The sequence below is a fragment of the Pan troglodytes genome, chromosome 4 (assembly GCF_028858775.2).
Source record: "Pan troglodytes isolate AG18354 chromosome 4, NHGRI_mPanTro3-v2.0_pri, whole genome shotgun sequence".
Lineage (NCBI taxonomy): Eukaryota > Metazoa > Chordata > Mammalia > Primates > Hominidae > Pan > Pan troglodytes.
The window spans coordinates 41,347,955-41,370,321 of NC_072402.2; the positions used below are offsets into that span (position 1 = coordinate 41,347,955).

Genomic DNA, 22,367 nt, shown 5'->3' on the forward strand with positions numbered 1-22,367 from the left:
TCCTATTCGGCCATCTTGGCTCCTCCCCCCGAAATGTGAGTATTGATTAGCTGTCTAGATTACTCTTAATTTTTTAGCTGCAATCATGTATTATGGTTATTTTTTCTTAAAGAACAGGCCTTTTTACAGTGAGATACAATGATGGATTTTATTCAAAACAACAGGATGGGGCAGGGCTTGTCTGCAGGAGTTTAAGTGATACAAGGTTGACCATGTATTCATGTTTGAACTGGCATGATGAGAACATGGGAGTTCATTAAACTATTCTGTATCTGTATATGTTTGAAATTTGCCATAATAAAAAGTAAAACAAAAGGAAACAAAAACACAAGTGCTGTTAGCACATTTTAGCCTACATACCTAACATTGGAGAAAGTTTTGGAATTATGGCCGGAGGACAGAATTTAGAGTCCTGGCTCTGTCCCTTCCTAACCACAACTTTACACAAGGCACATCATTTCTCTGGATGTCAGGTACCTTCTTTGTATTACAGGGGTATTAAACTAGGGGACACTGAGGGTCCCTCCCAGATCCACTGGTCCATGATACAGTCAATTTGAACACTGTTAACTGAGACTACCATTATTTTCTAAGAAAACACTCTCACCTCTAAAATTCCCTACTTCATGTAGTTTCTCAGAGAGAAAAATAGTCATTTATGGATTTCCAAACAATTATGTTTAAAACAAATACACTGTTGGACAACTTGATAAATATATTATCTTAACCATATGTAATTTGAGAATTATTCAGGGCTTCTACCTTGTTAAATTTTGATCTACACTTCCCCAGAGATTGTTTATATTCACAATAACAATTACAGTAACCGTTATAACAATAACAAAAAAAGTTTTATGGATGTAAAATGCTAAGTCACAGCCAAAAAAAATTAAAAACCATAAACATCTGATTTTTACCCTTTGATTCTATCCATAAGAACAAACATTTAAGCTACAAACTTGTAATGAAACTATACCCAACGTTTTTGTAGACAGAGTACAATACAATTTACTCACTTTATTGCTTAACTCAGGAAAAGCGATGCTCTGATATGGGAAAGACTGGTCATCAACTATGTGCCAGTGAAGAACATTAAACTTATTAAAAGCCATGGCATCCTGCAAGCAAATATATTTAAAAATTATACACTGCAGATATCATATACAATCCATATTACCTATCTACGTTTGGAATTGCTTCCAATATGTCTGCTTCCTTTAAAACTAATATTTTTCTTTCTTTTTTTTTTTTTTTGAGACAGGGTCTCACTCCATTGCCCAGGCTGGAATACAGTGGCATGATCTTGGCTCACTGCAGCCTTGACCCCCCAGTCTCAAGTGATCCTCCCACTTCAGCCTCCTGAGTAGCTGGGACTACAGGCGCCCACCACCATGCCCAGGTAATTTTTGTATTTTTTGTCGAAACAGGGTTTTGCCATGTTGCCCAGGCTGGTCTGGAACTCCTGGGCTCAAGCCAACCACCCGCCTCGGCCTCCCAAAGTGCTGGGATTACAGGCATGAGCTACCACACCGGGCTAAAATTTATCTTTCAGCAAAGAAAGAATGAGAAGAAATAGAAATTCTTCATCATATATACTTCACATGACACATCAGTATACAAAAAGCCTCTGGAGATGTTGTATTTATTCTAGACGGTGAGTTGTAACTTTGCTCTATGGGAGGAGAGCAAGATTCCCAATATGTAGCAGTCTGCCAAGAATGCAAAATGGTTCTTGGCTGCCACTGTGTTTGGGAATAGAGCAAAGGAAAAATGGAGCATTCATTTAAGTACCAGGACTTATAATTCCCACAGTTCTGAAATTTGAGTCCCAACCAAGAATTTCATTGCAAACTCAATACAATTCCCCCAGAGAAACTTTTGGGCAAATTGAGTTATTAATTTTATATATACTCTAGAGGAATAACCAATATAATATTTATATAAAATATAAACACTATTTTTAAAAGATGAAAAACAATAAGGGAGAAGATTTGTCCAACAAGATCATCAAAACTTAAAGACTCCCTCTTCATCAAGGCTGAAGGGATTTGGCTGATGGAGTTAGGACATCTTTTACATACAAGGGGATTGTGCAGATAAATATATTGAGGATAAAAGGAGGGTTTTCACTCTCAGAGAAGGGAGCCAGAAATATAGGTGTTAACTGGAATTGAGCTTATTAATACAAACTCATGGTTTTTAACATAGACCAGGGGTTGGCAAACATTTTACATAAAGGGCTAGACAGTAAATATTTTGGCTTTGCAAGCCATAGAGTTTGTTACACCTACTCCACTCTGCAATTGTAGAGTGAGACAATATGTAAACAAACGTACGTGGCTATATTCCTGTAAACTTTATTTGTGAGGCCAGACACGGTGGCTCACACCTGTAACCCCAGTACTTTGGGAGGCTGAGGCAGGAAGATCACTTGGGCCCAGGAGTTTGAGACCAGCCTGCATGACATAGTGAGACCCTATCTCTACTAAAAAAATTTTAAGAAATTAGCTGGGCATCGTGACACATGCCTGTAGTCCCATCCATTCTGGAGGCTGAGGTGGGAGGATTGCTTGAGCCTGGGAGGTTGAGACTGCAGTAAGCTGAGCTCATACCTCTGCATTCCAGCCTGGGGGTGACAGTGAGACCAAAACCCCATGTTTGTGAAAATAGATGGTGAACTGGATTTGGCCTTTGGGGTATGGTTTGCCAACTCCTGATAGATATAGAAATAGGGAAAGATGTGTGTGTATTCATACAAATGTTACATACACAGGTACACACGTTTTCTAGCTCTCTCTGCTCAGAGGGTCTACAAGCAATGACATCCTAGTAGCAATGAGCACACCTAGAGCCTAGATATTGGTTTCAAAGTGTTGTTCACCACTAAAAGGGTTCCTTGAAGAAAAGTCTGAGGACACAGAAAAGACTGGGACAGGGAAGACAGGCCTGGAACATCATGTGCCAAAAAGTAAGAAAGTGCTCCAAAATTAAAGGGAACCTGCAAGGGATGTAAGAGGTAACTTGAAGGACTTCCAGTGACCAAAGCTGGGATAATTTGACTATTAAACAAGGAAAGTGGCTGGGCACAGTGGCTCACGCCTGTAATCCCAGCACTTTGGGAGGCCAAGCCGGGTGGACCACCTGAGGCTAGGAGCTCGGGACCAGCCTGGCCAACATGGTGAAACCCCATCTCTACTAAAAATAGAAAAATTAGCTGGGCGTGGTGGCGGACGCCTGTAACCCCAGCTACTCAGGAGGCTGAGGCAGGAGAATCGCTTGAACCTGGGAGGCAGAGGTTGCAGTGAGCTGAGACCGCACCATTGCACTCCAGCCTGGGCAACAACAGCGAAACTCCATCTCAAACAAACAAACAAAAAAACAGGGAAAGTAACAGATTACAATCCTGAATAACATAGTAACCCATGAGTCCACACTGATAAAAATAACGAATACTTAAATAAAAGAGAAGGGATTGCTCTACCTTACACTGAAATGCCAAGTAATAAATGATAGAAGGAATGATGGAATTAGAAGCATCACCACTCGGTAGCCACCTTATAATAACTGATTTAGGCAAGAACCATCTGTGGATGCTAAAACTAGTGAGTGAACGCTGGATGAAGAATGGGATTTTACACGGTCTCAAGATTTCCTCCCACAAGATACTTAATTACTTGTTAGTACAAAATGCTTTTTAATTAACATCACAGTGGAGAAACCTGGCAGATGACATCTTAGGCAAGTTATAAGTGAACAATACCAGAAATGAAATAAATAAGACATTGTGTCACCTGATAAGCACTGAGAAGAACACAGCATCATTTCTGCTTTATTCCTGCCAAAAATGCATAACTGAATATTATCTTCTGGAAAATGGACAAGCTAAGGCATACTCTACAAAGCAACTGGCCTATACTCTTCAAAAATGTCATGGTCTTAAAAGACAAGGAAAGATAGTCAGTTGCAGATTAATGGTGGCCAAAGAGACATACAAGTAAATGGAACACCTGATTTTGGATGGGATGTGGAACCTATAAAAGACATTGTTGGAACAATCGAAATTTGAATGGGGTCTGCGTATTAGATGCAGTATTGTGTCAATTTCCTGATTTTGATGGTTGTACTGAAGTTATTAAATGTCCTTTTTTTAAGAAATTCATCCTGAAATATTAAGGGGGTATTGATGCATCATATGTGCCCATGTGGTTTAGAAAACGTATTTTTAGAGAGGGAGAATAAAGCAAATATACAGCTTAAATAAATTTAATATTTAATAAATATAATAAAAATTTTAAATTGGAGTATCTGGGTAAAGAGTATATAGGAGTTCTTTGCACACTATTTACAACTTTTCCCTAAGTTTAAGACTTCAAAATACAAACAAAAACAAAAATAAAAACTGCTAAAGCTATAGAAATTAAAACCACATGTACTGGCCCAAGAAGATAAACTAGTAAAGATTATGACTTCAGAACGTAATTTCCGTATTTATTGGAATTTAGTATTTAATAATTATAACTGAATTTAGTATTTAGTAATTGTCATTGAAAGCAATAGGGAATTGTAGATTGCTCAGAAATGAGGGGATTACTGGCTAACCATTTGGAAAGTAAAATTAAAATGCCTAATAGGTTTGATACACTAAAGTAAATTCTAATAGAATCAAGAATTTAATAAGAAAAAGTATAATGATACTAAAATAAAATTTAAGAGGTTATTTTTATATTTATATCCTTGTTGTAGAGAAGGATTCTCAGCATACTTCCCAAAGCCAAAAATGACAGAAAGGATAACATTGAAATATACTACCCCTTTAAAGCACTTGTGGCTGGGCATGGGTGGCTTATGCCTGTAATCCCAGCACTTTGAGAGGCCAAGGCAGGTGGATCGCCTGAGCTCAGGAGTTTAAGACCAACCTGGGAAATGAGGCAAAACCCCATCTCTTAAAAAAAAAAAAAAATGTTAGCAGAGTTCTTTGCTAAAAAATAAAAATAAAAAAATTTTGCCAGGCATGGGGGCTCACGCCTGTAATCCCAGCACTTCGGGAAGCTGAGGAAGGTAGATCACCTGAGGTCAGGAGTTCAAGATCAGCCTGGCCAACATGGTAAAACCCTGCCTCTACTAAAAATATAAAAATTAGCCAGGCATGATGGCGGGCACCTGTAATCCCAGCTACTTAGGAGGCTGAGGCAGAAGAATCACTTGAATCCGAGAGGCAGAGGTGGCAGTGAGCTGAGACCGCACAATTGCACTCCAACCTGTGCAACAAGAGCAAAACTCCGTCTCGATAAATAAATAAATAAATAAAATGTAAATGTCTACAGGCATTATAAACACAGTTATTAAAACAAATTTAGAAATTTAGAAAAAATTCACAACAACATATGATGGGTAAGTATATAATATAAATATAAGGTGGAGTATGGTGGCTCATGCCTATAATCCCAACACTTTGGGAGGCCAAGGTGGAAGGATCACTTGACACCAGGAGTTTGAGGCATTATGGTGAGACCCTATCTCTACACAAATTTTTTTTTAATATAAAAAATTTAAATTAATTAAATTTTAAAAATAAGATACATATAAGCAAATATAAAAGTATCAGTGGCAAATCTATAGACAACTATAACATTAAAACATTAAACCAATAAAGAAGGTATTCACATTCTAGATGACAAAATAAACATAGAAAATAAACTTACAGCTGGGCGCAGTGGCTCATGCCTGTAATCCTAGCACTCTGAGAGGCCGAGGTGGGCAGATTGCCTGAGCTCAGGAGTTTGAGACCAGCCTGGGCAACATGGCAAAACCCTGTCTCTACTAAAAATACAAAAAATTAGCCGGGTGTGGTGGTGCATGCCTGTAATCCCAGCTACTCAGGAGGGTGAGGTCCAAGAATCGCTTGAACCCAGGAGGCAGAGATTACAGTGAGCCAAGATCGTGCCACTGCACTCCAGTCTGGGCGACAGAACAAGACTGTCTCAAAAAAAAAAAAAAAAGGAAACTTACAGTTTATAATATAAAATATAAAAATAATATTTTTTAAAAAAGGCTTATATTCACTAAAAAGCAAGGAAGTGCATATTAAAACAAGGAGATATATTTTATCATTAGATCAGCAACAAACATGGCAAAGATGTACCACACTGTTGGCCAAGCATATGTGGCTATGACCGACCTGTCTAGAAGGCAGCCTGACAGTACATACCAAAAGTTAAAATGTACCAAAAAATAAAATATATACATCTTAAGCCCAGAAATTCACTTCTAAGAATTTATCCTGCAGAAATAATCTTAGCAAGTGTACAAATATATATGTATAAAAGAACACTGCAGTAGTATTTATGATAATAGTTAATTAACTTAGATGTCCATCAGCATGAGACTAAATAAAATGAAATATTCAACTGTTAAAAGAGTAGCAAAGACCAGGTGTGGTGGCTCACATCTGTAATCCCATCATTTTGGGAGGCCAAGGCAAGCAAATCACTTGAGGTCAGGAGTTCAAGATCAGCCTGACCAACATGGTGAAACCCCATCTCTACTAAAAATACAAAAATTAGCCGGGTGTGGTGGTGGGCACCTGTAATCCCAGCTACTCGAGAGACAGAGGCAAGAGAATTGCTTGAACTCAGGAGGCAGAGGTAGCAGTGAGCCGAGATTGTGCCAACTGCACTCCAGCCTGGGTAACACAGCGAGACTCCGTCTCACACACAAAAAAAGGGGGGGTGGGGGGTAGCAAAAGTACAGTCTAAGTTTTTTAAAAAGTCACATTGTATATGTTAATATATTCATTTTGTTTGTTTTGAGATGGAGTCTCGCTCTTTGCCCAGGCTGGAGTGCAGTGGCGTAATCTTGGCTCACTCCAACCTCCCTCTCCCAGGTTCAAGCGATTTTGTGTCTCAGCCTCCCAAGTAGCTGGAATTACAGGCATGCACCACCACGCCTGGCTAATTTTTTGTATTTTTAGTAGAGACGGGTTTCACCATGGTGGTCAGGCTGGTCTCGAACTCCTGACCTTGAATGATCCACCTGCCTCCACCTCCCAAAGTGCTGGGATTACAGGCGTGAGCCACCATACCCCACTTAGTATATTCATTTTTTAAGTCTAAAATGAGACAAGTAGGACATAAAAATGTATGTCAATCTTTGGCAAATGAAATTATGGGATGACTGCCTATTTTATGCACATTTATATTGTTTAAACTTTTTACACTAAGCATCTATTTCTTAAAAATGACAAGAGTGTCTTTTGGAGAAAAAATTCAGAGTATTAATGTAAATGTAAAAATAATTTTTAGGCCAGGCGTGGTGGCTCACACCTGTAATCCCAGCACTTTGGGAGGCTGAGGCAGGCGGATCACAAGGTCAGGAGATCGAGAACATCCTGGCTAACATGGTGAAACCCTGTCTCTACTAAAAATACAAAAATTAGCTGGGTGTGGTGGCGTGTACCTGTAATCCCAGCTACTCGGGAGGCCGAGGCAGGAGAATTGCTTGAATCCGGGAGGCGGAGGTTGCAGTGAGCCAAGATTGCACCACTGCCCTCCAGCCTGGCAACAGAGCAAGACTTCAACTAAAAAGAAAAATAAATAAATAATAATAATAATAATAATTTTTGGCTGGGCGCGGTGGCTCACACCTGCAATCCCAGCACTTTGGGAGGCCAAGGCAGGCGGATCACCTGAGGTCAGGAGTTCGAGACCAGCCTCAACATGGAGAAACCCCGTCTCTACTAAAAATGCAAAATTAGCCAGGCGTGGTGGTACATGCCTGTAATCCCAGCTACTCGGGAGGCTGAGGCAGGAGAATTGCTTGAACCTGGCAGGCGGAGGTTGCAGTGAGCCGAGATCGTGCCATTGCACTCCAGCCTGGGCAACAAGAGCGAAACTCCGTTTCAAAATAATAATAATTAATAATTTTTAAATAGCATAGTGTCATCATAATGATCAAGTGAAGGCGCAAAAAAACATGGGAGGAAACCTTCCCACCCCTACAAATTGGCAGGTGATGGTGGGGATTAACCAATAAAAAAAAGCCCATAGGAGAAAACAGTTATTGTCAACCTCCTTCCTAACCAATACCACCCCTGAGGTTCCATATTCCTTTGGAATAGTTCCCTAGGTATAAAGGAGCTCCCGGACTCCTTTCTAATGCCACTTACAAAAAAAGTAAGAGGAGGTCACAAAATTTAAAGGGTACTAACTAGAAGTATGGTGTGGTGGCCATGTATTCCTTTTTTTTTTCTTTTTTTTTGAGACGGAGTCTTGCTCTGTCACCCAGGCTGGAGTGCGGTGGTGTGATCTCGGCTCACTGCAACCTCCACCCGGGGAGGGTTCAAGCAATTCTCCTGTCTCAGCCTCCCTAGTAGCTGGGATTACAGGCGCACGCTACCACGCCTGGCTAATTTTTGTATTTTTAATAGAGACGGGGTTTGGCCATGTTGGCCAGGCTAGTCTCGAACTCCTCACCTCAGGTGATCCCCACCTGCCTCGGCCTCCCCAAGTGTTGGGATTACAAGTGTAAGCCACCGCACCCGGGTGGCCATGTATTCCTAACCAAAAGTCTAGACACATGATTTGACAAATGGGAGTATATGTAAAGGGCCAATGGGCAGTGTTTAAACTGTCCTTCTCTTAACAGTGTTGGCTAAATACATGTTATACGTGGCTCTCGCACTGAAAACAGGAGGGTGATTCTCAAGGGGACCTCCACGTCACAGCTGAGGAAATACACTTCCCTAGGAACTGAGGAAAGAATGCCCAGTGCTTATACAAATTCCCCTGTTCCAACCTACACAATAGTAACCAACATAAAGTTACAACATAAAGGAGACATCTTCAGAATAGACAATAGATTAGAATGAAGTAATTACTTACCAGAGTTTTAAGAATAATCTTAACTGGCAGATAATGTCTGGATGTATCAATCAAAATTCCTCTGTGAGAAAACCTTGGAGAATCAATAATGGTGGATTCATTGATGGTGAACTATGACAAAATAAAATTTTGATTTAGTTTTAGAATTTTCTGTTGTCTTGAACTCAATGAAGACTACATCTATTTATACAAGCATTTCATAAAATATTAATTCAGAACAACAAAAATGTATGAAATTTACATTTACTGGCTAAGACAAATATCTGGGGAAATGAAATCTTCAGGAAGCAATAGCTAAACAGTTTACATTTTTTTCTATTAGTAATTTGTCTAACAATTTTTAGTAACATATAATAATCATACTTACAGTTCCATAAGAATCTTGATAAACTAACTGGCTAAAGGTCTCTAAACCTGAGGAAAGTAAAATTTATTGCATTAATTTATAAATCAACAAATTGAGATGATAAAAGTTATATTATTCAAACAGACTCATAACCAGGTAAGGCAAATATAATTGAATATAGTGTTATACCTCTATCCTCTAAAATATAGTTATACCTACACCCTCTACCATAATTTCTAAAATCAAAGCCAAATTAAAAAAAAAATCCATTGCACTTCTCTACTCATCTAATAAAAGTGCTTTACTTCATTGTACCCATACCCTGGGGGTTGTTTCAATATACACAAAAGAAGAATAGTAATTTAATAAAATACTGGTTCCTTGATAAATTTGTGGCATCATGAGAAAGAATTTTTATAATCAAATATAGTCACTTTTAGAAGGTATCTAAATGTAACAGGGAAAAATGGCTGGAAAAACCATGAAACTATAAATAAAGGCCAATTTACAATATACAGCATTTTACTTATAGCTGCAAAGACTACCTTCTGAACATTTTTTACTCAAGTGGATTATTCCCTTAATATACTAGTTGACAGGCTAATTCTTCTAACTGGCCTTGACTTTATTCAGATTCCTCATTCTAGCTGACAGCTATATAGCCAGGGAATTTTTAACCTAAGAACAGTTCAGTCATCTTTGCTACGCCTTCCTCTCTCCCCAACCTCGTCAAGTATAGGTTCAGGCTGGGAAGAATAACTCTGAAAGTTTCTGTTAAGTGACATTACATTCAATAATGATCAGTTTAGAGTACATTACTCTGAAAGTCTGATGGTAAACAGAAAATACGGACTTCTTGGACTAGAAATCTAGTCACTGCATACTCACAAGAGTGGTTTTTTTTCTTTTTTTAGACGGAGTCTTGCTCTGTCACGCAGGACGGAGTGCAGTGGCGCGATCTCGGCTCATTGTAACCTCCGCCTCCCGGGTTCAAGTACTTCTCCTGCCTCAGCCTCCCAAGTAGCTGGGACTACAAGCGTGCACCATCACGCCCGGCTAATTTTTGTATTTTTAGTAGAGACGGGATTTCACTGTGTTGACCAGGCTGGTCTCCAACTCCTGACCTCAAGTGATCCACCCGCCTCGGCCTCCCAAAGTGCTGGGATTAGAGGCGTGAGCCACCGTGCCCAGCCTTGCTAGAGTTCTTTATTTTGGTATGGATCAGAACAAACATCAATGAGCATCTCTTGGCTGGGCGCGGTGGCTCACGCCTGTAATCCCAGCACTTCGGGAGGCCAAGGCAGGCGGATCACGAGGTCAGGAGATCGAGACCATCCTGGCTAACACAGTGAAACCCTGTCTCTACTAAAAATACAAAAAATTAGCCAGGCGTGGTGGCAGGCGCCTGTAGTACCAGCTACTCGGGAGGCTGAGGCAGGAGGATGGCATGAACCCATGAGGCAGAGCTTGCAGTGAGCTGAGATTTCACCACTGCACTCCAGCCTGGGCAACAGAGCGAGATTCTGTCTCAAAAAAAAAAAAAAAAAAAAAAAGTATCTCTTCTCCTTAGCAGACGCAGATGAGACAGGCAGATTGGACTAATAAAAGCTTAAAATCACTAATATTATACATAAATAAAATTACATTTGTAGTAAATATCTAGATATTTTCATATTCTATTTTGAATAAAATTATAATCTTATGGTATAAAATATATGGCATAACAATGATTATTTTAGGTAACACTCTGAGTCAGATTCCAAATCTTTATTTATTGTGTTTTTTGAGATGGAGTCTTGCTCTGTCGCCCAGGCTGGAATGCAGTGGTGCCAGCTCAGCTCACTGCAACCTCCCTCTCCCAGGTTCAAGCAATTCTCCTGCCTCACCCTCCTAAGTAGCTGGGATTACAGGCATGCGCCACCATGCCTGGCTCTTTTTTTTTTTTTTTTTGTATTTTTAGTAGAGATGGGGTTTCACCATGTTGGCCAGTCTGGTCTCGAACTCCTGACCTCAAGTGATCTGCCTGCCTCAACCTCCCAAAGTGGTGGGATTACAGGTGTGAGTGACTATGATCAACCCCAAGCCTTTAATGACTAAATTTGGTTAGTTCATGTTTTTTTAAATTCCCTTTCTAAAAACTCTGCTATTTGGAAGTCAGTACAGTATCTTATCTGCCTAGAAAGAAAGGTAAAAGAAACTTTTGAACAGCAAATGTCCTGAGGTCAAACTTTGAAGTTCAGACCCTGAAATTCTCAGGAGAAGCTTTTCAAGTTACTCCCTGCCCACTGCCTCTAACCAACTCTATAGCATATTTGCCTTTTGACACTGTTCCTTATACAAACTTAGTTATGTTTCTAAATCTACAGGAATTTAAAATTAGGGAAGAGAGATGCTTGCTTCTGAAGTCAGCAGAAGTGATAGCTGAAACAAAATTCCCTAATCAGGACAGGTTGGGGCCATGTGTAGTGCTATAAACATTACAGTCCCAAGAGCATCAATGAATTACAGCACTGTAGGAATGTAATAACCTTCAAACATTTTTTGAGAGGTCAAATGAGTTTTCTCCCATGCTGTATTTATTTATGTGTATTTTTTTGAGACAGGGGTCTTGCTCTGTTGCCCAGCCTGGAATGCAGTGGTGTGATCTAGGCTCGCTGCAGCCTCAACGTCCTGGACTCAAGCAATCCTCCCACCTCAGCCTCCAGAGTAGCTGGGACTATAGGTCCACGCCACTATGCCTGGCTAATTTGTGTACTTTTTGTAGAGATGGAGTTGCACCGTGTTGCCCAGGCTGGTCTCAGACTTCTGAGCTCAGGCAATCACCACCTACCTCAGCCTCTCAAAGTGCTGGGATTACAGGTGTGAGCCACTGTGCTGACCTCTCCCATGCTTTATGTAGTACACGTTCAATGGAAATCATTTTGGAACTACATAACAAAGCATTCTGTAAAGGATCTAAGGCGGCAAAGTTTTGCTGTGCTTAATTTCACAAAGCACCAACTGAAAATTTTCCTTTACTGGAAAGTAACAATGAAACTGCATGGAACTTACCTCGTAATGCTCCCCAAACTCTGTTGGCCTTAAGGACAGCTACTGGTTCTTTCACAAGTAAAGTATCTGTATTGAGGATTTAAAATCACACACACACTTTTGTTAATCCCTCAATGACACACAATAAGTTTCCTAAACATGTCATTGATATTTCTGGACTATTATTTTCTCCCAAGCACATGACCTATTTCTCTAACTGCCTCCTGTACATCACCATTTGGATGTCCTGCAGATTCCTTCGACTCCACATGCCCCAACAGAACTCTTCCCTCCCTCCTCTGCACACTTCAACCTGCTGGTCTTCTGTGTTCCTCATTTCAGTGAGTCACAGCACCACCATCCAGTCACTTGAGTCACTCAGAACGGGAATTTGGGTGTCATCTCCATGTTTCCTCATTTTCCCAAGAGAGTTAGTCTCTCCAACTTCTCCTCAACAGAGTAGGGTCCTAGTTAAGCTAAGAGTTTAGTTGAAAGTGCAAACATTCCTCAGTTCCTACTAATCCTTGGTAACGCCCTAGGTGTCACTCAAATCTACTCCCCTTAAGGCCAGAGAATATCTCCACTCTTTTGCCTTCAGAATTTTCTACTTGCCCTGTACCCACCTTCCCTCAGTATCATCCAAATCTGCCTTAAGACTTACTCTCCAAATCCCTTTAGCTTAGTTCAGCTTTGTCCCACTCAATAAAAATAATTCAGCTTTGTCCCACTCAATTAAAAGTTCACATCATCCAGAATGGGACTCCAGTTAGCTGCTTCTGGTGAGAGGCTAATCTTTCAATCTTTGAAGCACACTCTAAGGTTGGCCAAATAGTCATTTAGTCTTTTAGAGAGGTCTGGAGTGGAATCAACCACATAGTAAACCCACAGATGGTAAAGAGATTGAAAGCTAAAGGGTGTAACAGCTTTGGACTTTGCCACGGCAAAGACACTGACGGGCTGGAGATTAATGATTTAATACTGTGTCCTCTGGGGTGGTTTATCACCTTCTACCACCACCACCATTCAGATGCTCACAGAATAGTTAGCTGCAGGTAGGCAAAAGTGCTCTATCAGTAGTGTGAGCATCTCAGGTGATAGTCTTCTGACAAGATAGCCTTTTCCATTAGATAACCACACTCCATTAGATGAGTTAGCCAATGCCAGGCTAAGAACTATATTGCTATTTATGAGCATAGTCTAATTATGTTTCCTCTACATCTATAGCAAATTCTTGTGTTGTTGTTGAGACAGAGTCTCACTGTGCTGCCCAGGCTGGAGTGGAGTGGCACAATCACGGTTCATTGCAGCCTCAACCTCCCAAGTAGCTGGGACTGTAGGCATGTGCCACCACGCCTGGCTAATTTTTCTTTTCTTTTTTTTTGTAGAGACAGGGTTTTGCCATGTTTCCCAGGCTGGTCTTGAACTCCTGGGCTCAAGCCATCTACCGGCCTCAGCCTCCCAAAGTGTTGGGATTACAGGTGTCAGCTACTGTACCCAGCCTGTATCAAATTCTTAATCAGCTACCTAGAGCTCACTGCTCCATTGGTCACTGTTTAAAAACATTTTTTTGCCACATTCTAGTTTTGAGATCTTCCAGAAATAGCACAGTCACCTAAAAAACATTAATATATTGCATATACTTGATACCAATTATTTTCTAGTAGCTGACAACTGGCTGATATTAAACAGGACTGTAATTCAACTCAGTGGAAAATACATATAACAAGTAGAAATTTGGTTTTCTAAATATATGGACACATAGCTACAGAATTTCCATTTTTACTTCACAACCAAGTTATTAGTGTTAACAATGATCACTTCCCTGAAGTGTGAAAGGAATTATATCACTGACTTTTCAGTTGGCCCATTCTATATCTTTTTGCACCATAAATACATTTGTTTTGGAGGGTGAATATACAAATGACATATCTATATATTCTGTTTAAAAGCAATATAATATAGATAAGGCGAAAATCTCCTTTGAGATACTCACCCAACTCCCTCTACCTTCCTCAGAGGAAATACTTAACGGGCATTTTCTTAGGCTTGACATAGATGTACACGGAAGGAGAAAATATAGTATTGCTTTATGCGTGTGTTCCTGCACGTGTGTTGATATATAAACAGGGTCCACCTCTACACATAATTATACAGCTTCCTTTGTTCAACTCAGCAGTTTATCTTGTCAGTTCTCCATGTGTGTTCTCAGTAATACTGCTTCTTTATTCTTAACTGTTGTGATCATACTGTTTAGTATAGATTGACAAGGTGTATTTAGCCATTCCTCTATTGATGGACATTGAGTTTTATTGACAGTTCTTCACATTACAGGCAAACTGCATCAAACATCCTTGATTTATGTGTCCATTTATCTGCAGTAAAAACTAGTCCACTTCTCAGGGCATGCATATTTTTATTTTTAATAAATAGTGGTGCTTCAACATGTGTCACCTCCTCCAACATGTCCTCCCACTCTGGACATTTGATATCTTGTTATTTCCATTCATATGTGTTACTTTTATCATCATCATCAACTAGTTTAAAGACTAAAAAGTAGTTTATTCTTCAGCTGAAAATTTCACAATCACCTTGTCTCAAGAAACTTCCCTTTCAGAACAAAGAGGGTTTGTAGAACTGACTGAAAGATAAGCTATGACTCTCTAGTCTCGATACATTTCATTTTGTGGAATTTACAATCTGTTATCTGTATTGCCAATGGACAGCAAAGATTCCTTGGCAACGTAATGACCATTTCCATCTCAATTCAGGTTGCAAAACCTACTTCACATGGTGTCTGAGTGCTGAGTATCAATTGAAATGATACCTGATATTGGTGAATTTTCCTATTTCTCTTCTAAGAACAGCTACGGAATTGAAGAGAAAGAGAGCTTTCTTTCAAAGAGATGTATTATTGAGAAATCTCATCTAAACCAGCAGGATGAAGACATGTACTTAACTGTGAGGCAGTCTGGGGGTAATGGAGTTGCTCTTTTCTCTAAATTTGTGGCATCCTATCTTTTTTTTTTTTTTTTTTTTTTTTTTTTTGAGACTGTCTCACTCTGTCCCCCAGGCTGGAGTGCAGCGGCATGATCCCAGCTCACTGCAACCTCTGCCTCCTGGGTTCAAGTGATTCTCCTGCCTCAGCCTCCCGAGTAGCTGGGATTACAGGTACGCACCAACACGCTTGGCTAACTTTTTGTATTTTTTAGTAGAGATGCAGTTTCAGCATATTGGCCAGGCTGGTCTTGAACTCCTGGCCTTAAGTGATCCACCCACCTCGGCCTCCCAAAGTGCTGGGATTACAGGTATGAGCTATAGCGTCTGGCCTCTATCTTTACACTTAGTTCCTCTGTCTGCTCTTTCTTGCACGAATCTTATATTACACATGTCCTTATACTGCCCTTCTTTGATTCCTTGGTGCAATTCCACATTATTCTTAGGCAGTATACCCTATAGAAATGGCACGCCCACTTATTTGTTCTAAAACAATTTGGGAAAAGCCCTAGAGAATAACGTTTTAGGCAACAACGAGGACAAAATCATACAGCTAAATGTTGATTATATTGTACAGCAGATTACAAATGAAACTGCTGTACCCACCCTCTCCCCCAGCTCTGCATTATCTTTCTGTAAAATTAGATTATAAATAGAGATCATGGATACAGATGTTTTCAAAGACAAAAGTTAAGAAATTACCTAGATGTCCAAAAGAGATTAGCCAAGTCAGCTCATCCTATAGTGACAGAACATTATTCAGCCATTGAAAATGATATCACAGAAAACTAGTGAAATTCATGTTTAATTTATAATGTATTTTGCAAAAAAGCATGATATAAAAATACAACAAAAATACAAGAAGCACATGTACAGAATTACTGCCATTTTCATGTCAATGCTTATCATGTTTGTATTTATGTCTACGTAAAATGTTTACATGTTTTACTCTGCAAAAAAATACACCTAAAATGACAGTGATTAATTCTGTCTGCTGGGATTATGAGTGATTTATTTCTTCTTCTGCACTTACTGTACTTAATAAATTTTCCACAAAGACTATGTACTACTTTTATAATCAGACTTTAAAGGTTATTTTTAAAATAGGAATCATAAACTCACTGGTTGAGAACTCACAGTGGTTCCTAGCATGGAGTCAGTTTTTGGCACTTAAGTCCGTCAGCGAGCACCTGGGATATAATACACTCACATTGCATAGGTACTTACAAGACTCATCTGAAGATATGTTGGGGAAAGCATCACACTCTGACTGAAGGGTGATTGAGACAAGAAGTTGCTGAAGCGGGGTTCTAGCCTGGAATTCAGCAGGTTCATGATGCCACTTGTAGAAACCAAAAATATAGCCATGATATCTGTTTGAGAAATAAATGTAAACACATTTTAAAAGGATTTTAGCCAAATTTTTAAAACAGATGTGCTAGTAACATTGTAGTTAACTCCTCAAATCCATGCTGCCCATTGTAAGTCCAACTAGAGATTCTCACCCCAAGCTGTACATTAGAATCACTTGGGAAGTTTTTTGAAAATCCCAACGCCCATGCCTTCAGAATCAGAATCTATGAGAATGGGATTCAGGCATGGGAATTTTAAACGCTTCCCCACACTCTGAAGTGACATATGAAGCCCCTGTTAAGAACCAATAATGAAACCATCATGGTAATCCATCACTCTTGGGAATGAAAAACCAATTCTGACCAGTGATAGGATGTGGGGGTTAGGGGGAGTTCTGAGCAAATCACAAGAAAACTTCGTTTCTCTGTATGTGAGAGCTGGACTAGTTGCCACTACATTAAAGTGGACAGAGCAGAGATGGAAAGAATATGGATCCCTGATAACACTGTTGAGCCACTTAGTCAACTTGCCCTAAATTCATCCCTACTTTTGGACATCCTAATGTGTGAAATAAGTTTTCCTATTGTTTGAGCCAGATTGAGTCAGAGTTCCTGTTACCTTCCTGCAAAAGTATCCTAGCTTACATATAAAGCCCCAAAAGAAGGTCCAGAATTCTCACCAGAGCCTTTAAAATTTACTTTTTGTTGGCCAGGCGCAGTGGCTCATGCCTGTAATCCCAGCACTTTGGGAGGCCAAGGCGGGAGGATCACGAGGTCAGGAGTTCAAGACCAGCCCGGCCAACATAGTGAAACTAAAAATACACAGTCTCTACTAAAAATACAAACAATCAGCTGGGTATGGTGGCAGGCGCCTGTAATCCCAGCTACTCAGGAGGCTGAGGCAGGAGAATCGCTTGAACCCGGGAGGCAGAGGTTGCAGCAGTGAGCCAAGATCGCACCACTGCACTCCAGCCTGGGTGACAGAACGAGACTCCATCTCAAAAAAAAAAAAAAAAAAAAGTACCTTTTGTTGGTATCCAAAAATCAGAGAATATTAAATAAAAATTCTGTAAAGGCATTAAATATTGTAAAGGCATTAAATATTAAATACAAAAAAAGTACCTTTTATTGGTATCCAAAAATCAGAGAATATTAAATAAAAATTCTGTAAAGGCATTAAATATTGTAAAGGCATTAAATATTAAATACATAAAAATTCTGTAAAGGCATTAAATATTAAATACATAAAAATTCTGTAAAGGCATTAAATAAAAATTATGTAAAGGCATAAAATAAAAAAGATCAGATAGGCTTCAGAGCAATTGTTTTGGTATCCAAAAATCAGAATATTAAATAAAAATGTAAAGGCACTAAATAAAAAAGATCAGATAGGCTTCAGGGCAATTGTTTAAATAATATTTTACAGATTTTGGTAAGCCAGAAGGTTATATATGCTACTTATGTGTAAGAGCGTCTTATGCTTTTTCGCAGAAGAGGTCGGAAAATTCTGACATGTTTGGAAGTGTATGGAAGTTAACCAATGAAAGAATGGAATGGATGTAGGTGTTGAGGGCCCTTCTCATAGGAAAACCTTGACAGATTAAAAAGGAAATTAAGACCACCGAAATACATACTTACAAAAGGTTAAGATGGTAAATTTTATGTTATGTGTATTTTTTCCTTAATTAAAATTTTTTTAAAAAAGAAATTAAAGCTGCTGGCAGCTTTGAGATCAGAGTTGGAAGCTGGCTTAGAACCTTGACCCTAGGTAGTAAAATTCTAACAGAAAACTCAAAGGGCTGTGAGGCAGTATGTCAAAGGTATGTGGGTTACTTCAGCCTTCCAGGAAATGAAGGAGTGAAGCTAGTTGTTTATTTTTAAAAATGAGTGACTAGCATGTGATGAACGCTGTTCTAGAAGCTAAAGAAGCAGCTATGCATCTAACAGCCAAACTCTGCCTGCAAAAAGCACACTGTTTCAAAGCAAGGTTTGTGATACAACCTGGGCTCTTCAGAGACAGGGGCTATGTGATTCTGAACAATCTGGGGCCTAGACTGTGTGTTCCTGACCACGTCGCACTTTGTGAACACTCCCATATTTCCAAATCTTTCCAACTCCACTGTGCTTTTACTCTGAGATACCTGCTGCTCCTCCTGAGTTCCTAGAATGCTCACATGCATGCCTTCAAGTCTTAGCCATAAGGGCCAACGCATTTTATGACCTGCTTCCTAATAATGCCAGGCATAATTAATGGCTGCTTCACTCAGAGGCCATGAGTTAGGCAAACTCTTCAGGTAATCATCCGCACCTGCCTTGAAATACCAAGCCTTGCCTTCGAACCATCTCAGCTGATTTAAGTCCTGGTTATCTACCTATTGTTAACTTACATCACCCATGCTTTCTTGTCACAGTCAGTTCAGCGTATTACCAAGTCCTTGTTTTACTTAGCAGTATGACACAGAAGGAAAATCCAATTCTACAAGCTGAACTCCAAGGCAAACATAATAAGGGTGTTTGTTTTAAAAAGATTTCCAACCCTAGTCATGATCTTCTGAGACAACCTTCATGTACTTTCCATGCAATCTTTCTGAATATCCCAATGCAACCAAACACTTTGGTTCTACATCTTAACCCCACTCTGGCCTTAGCAGATTGGATACCAAAGGCTCATTAGTGTGTGTGTCTAAAATAGAGACTGATAATACCCATTTAGTTGTACAAAACAGAAGGAAACCATGAGCCTTCTGATTGTAGAGAATGAACCATTTCTGCCATCAGCATCTTGGGCCTCTGCAGCTTGAGCCTAGGCACCTGTCCTATCTGGGGTCAGAACACATTATTCAGTTAGTTTTACATTCCCTCCCCACCTGTTCAGTGTCCTGCAAGCACACTTAAGCTCTATAGTATCCACTGGGTACAGCGACAGGCTTGGGGAATGCCAGGAGGCAGTACAGTTAGCACCAAATTACAATTCTGCAGGGCACGATACGCCTTCAGGACAGTCCCATCTACACAGGTCTCACACTGAGGGGACAGTGTGTGGCTTCTTCAAACATCTCCCCAGGGGAACCTGCCTTGTCTATGGTGTGATTGGCTGACTCCCATGACAAAACTCACCCTGTCTGCAGCCAAAGGGTGAGAGAGACAGAGGCGCTATCTAGGGGTCTGTAAAAGAGGAAGCAGGGAAAGCAGGCAACATGATTGGTGTTGAGAAACAAAGTTGGATACTGCCTAACCACTGACCGCAGAAACGTAGTCAGATGCAAACATGTCACATTTTATATGGAAGAGATTTTAGGAGAGAGGGCAGTTTTAGGCAGTGCTCGAAACTGAGGACTTCTGCCATTTGAGGTGATGGAGGAGAGGTAAGGGGGCGAAACTGGCCTATAAATAACAGTCAGCTTTGGGGAATTCCTGGTCCCTCAAGAGAGCTTGTCTAAGCCCTTCGGGTAACATCCCTTTGAACGTCCTTCAAATAAGGAGCTGTCACTTTCCTCCCCAGCTCCGGTGTCCCCTCCGTCCATGTCATTTGCCCAACAAGGCCTCAGAGCAAACTCCCTCTTCCACTTACTATCCGGCTCTCAAACCAGGGTTCCTGAGCACCCAAGGTGTCCCTTAAGAAGCAGTAGGAGGGTGGGGGCAAGAGCGTGGGTTCAGTCCATGTGGCGCTGGGCAGATCGCCTGCCCGCTCCGGGGCGGTTTCTGGTCTGCGCAGTGGGGTGGTGAGGGTCTGCACAGCGCCCCGGGGTGGTCCGCCTCTCCCCTCCCCCAGGACAACTCCCGGCCGGGCCGGGAGCGCTCACCGTCGAAACGCTTCCTCCAGCAGGGTGCAGGAGGGGCCCGCCGTGGAATTGGGGCTGTGGCTGATGTAGAAGTTCTCCGGGGCGAGATGCAGCAGGTTCGGGGTCATCTTCACCGAGAGCGGCAGGGGCCACAGCGCCGGCCCCGGCTTGGCCGAGAAACTCGGGGCCCGAGCCGCCTCCGCCACCTGCACCACCAGCGCCACCTGAGTCAGCAGCGCCAACATCGCCGCCAGCAGTGTCGCCAACAGCAGCGCCAGCAGCATGGGCGGCCGGGGCAGCCCCAGCCCGCACAGCTCCATGGCCGCTCGGCTGCTTTCCGCCCGGTCTGCCGAGCCGGAGCCTCGGGACCCGACTTCCCGCCCGGCCCGGGTCAGAGGAAGCGCGGCCGCGGGTGAGTCACCGAGTCAGATGACTGCGAGCCCCGCCCCCGACTCCGCCTCCAGGCCCCGGGCGCGTCTTCGCCCAGCCCGCCCTGCCCAGGTCACCTCGAGAATTTCCTCCAGGGGTTCCCTCGGGTAGGAGCAGAGCCCAGACAGCAACCTCAAACACGGGATGGCTAAAGTAAGAAAAATGCCCGGTGCTGGCCATACGTGGTGGCTCACGCCTGTAGCCCCAGCACTTTGGGAGGCCGAGGCGGGCGGATCACCTGAGGTCAGGAGTTCAAGACCAGCCTGGCCAACATGGTGAAACCCCGACTCTACAAAAATTAGCCGAGCATGATGGCGGGTGCCTGTAGTCCCAGCTACTCGGGAGGCTGAGGCAGGAGAATCTCTTGAACCCGGGAGGCGGAGGTTGCAGTGAGCCGAGATCGTACCACTGCACTCCAGCCTGGGTGACAGAGCAAGACTCCGTCTCAAAAAAAAAAAAAAAAAGAAAAGAAAAGAAAAAGAAAAGGGCCCAGTGCACAGGCTCGGGACGCCAGGCCGACACCGGGTCGCCGCTCACGCTGGCAACGCGGGCGCTCTCCTGTGGTTCCCTGGCTTCGGTGAAGCTGGAGAAGCCAAGCTTGGGGAGCACCTTTCTCCTCTCAGCCCAACCACCAGATAACCGAGATGGGAGCTGAGTTTATTTGCTCCTAAGTCTAGGCTTTTCTGTAACAGCACTTCAGCTGTGGTCAATAAAGCCTTCCTATCAGAACTGCCTGGGGCAGAGCATGCCCAAGAAATCCTGAGAGAGAACGTCTTGGCTCATCTGTGTCGGTCCCGATATAAAGGATCCCAACTGACAAGTTTGATTTCATAACCCATCCCTAAGGAAGAGCCAGTGAAGTCACATGACGAACACGGACTGGAGATGCCAAAGGGAGAAGAGGTGTTCTCTTACCAGAAGGAGAAAACGCTAGGCAGACCAAAACCACAGATCTGCTATATAAGTATTCTGAAAATGAGGGTGGAAGAGCTTTAAGGAAAGACTTCAAAGAAATGTAATGATTAGGCCAGGTGCGGCGGCTCACGCCTGAAATCCCAGCACTTTGGAAGGCGAAGGAGGGCGGATCACAAGTTCAGGAGTTCGAGACCAGCCTGGCCACCAAAGTGAAACCCCGTCTCTATTAAAAATACAAAAATTAGTCGGGCGTGGTGGCGGGCGCCTGTAATCCCAGCTACTCAGGAGCCTGAGGCAGGAGAATCGCTTGAAACCGGAAGGTGGAAGTTTTAGTGAGCCGAGATCACACCTCTGCAACAGCCTGGGCAACAAGAACAAGACTCCATCTCAAAAAAAAAAAAAAAAAAAAAAAAAAAAAAAAAAAAAGAAAAGAAATGTAATGATTATTGGGCCTCAGAAAATGAGACCCCAAAGTGTGGCACTTTGGCATGTTGAATACTTGGAACTGAAGAAAAGAGGGTCAGAAGATCTTTCTGACCTTCTCCTGCCTTTCTTTCTCCTGCTCCCCTTTCTTCCCCAGAGCAAGCCATAGAAACTAGAATTCCTCTTTTTCAAAATGGGTCACAGAAACTAGAGCCAC

At 41.7% G+C, this 22,367-nt stretch overlaps 1 protein-coding gene across 1 annotated transcript in view; it reads right to left on the bottom strand.

Annotated features, from left to right (window-relative positions):
* HEXB (hexosaminidase subunit beta) overlaps positions 1 to 20,839 on the bottom strand; it is a 35,780-nt gene extending 14,941 nt beyond the window's left edge. The window contains exons 1-6 of the mRNA XM_009449017.3: positions 20,405 to 20,839; positions 16,477 to 16,622; positions 12,277 to 12,342; positions 9,247 to 9,293; positions 8,880 to 8,990; positions 1,017 to 1,118 (exon numbers count right to left, since the gene is read on the bottom strand). Coding sequence (XP_009447292.3) covers positions 1,017 to 1,118; positions 8,880 to 8,990; positions 9,247 to 9,293; positions 12,277 to 12,342; positions 16,477 to 16,622; positions 20,405 to 20,703 — 771 coding nt within the window. The 5' untranslated portion in view covers positions 20,704 to 20,839. The remainder of the gene's footprint in view (positions 1 to 1,016; positions 1,119 to 8,879; positions 8,991 to 9,246; positions 9,294 to 12,276; positions 12,343 to 16,476; positions 16,623 to 20,404) is intronic.
* Positions 20,840 to 22,367: the final 1,528 nt, after the last annotated feature.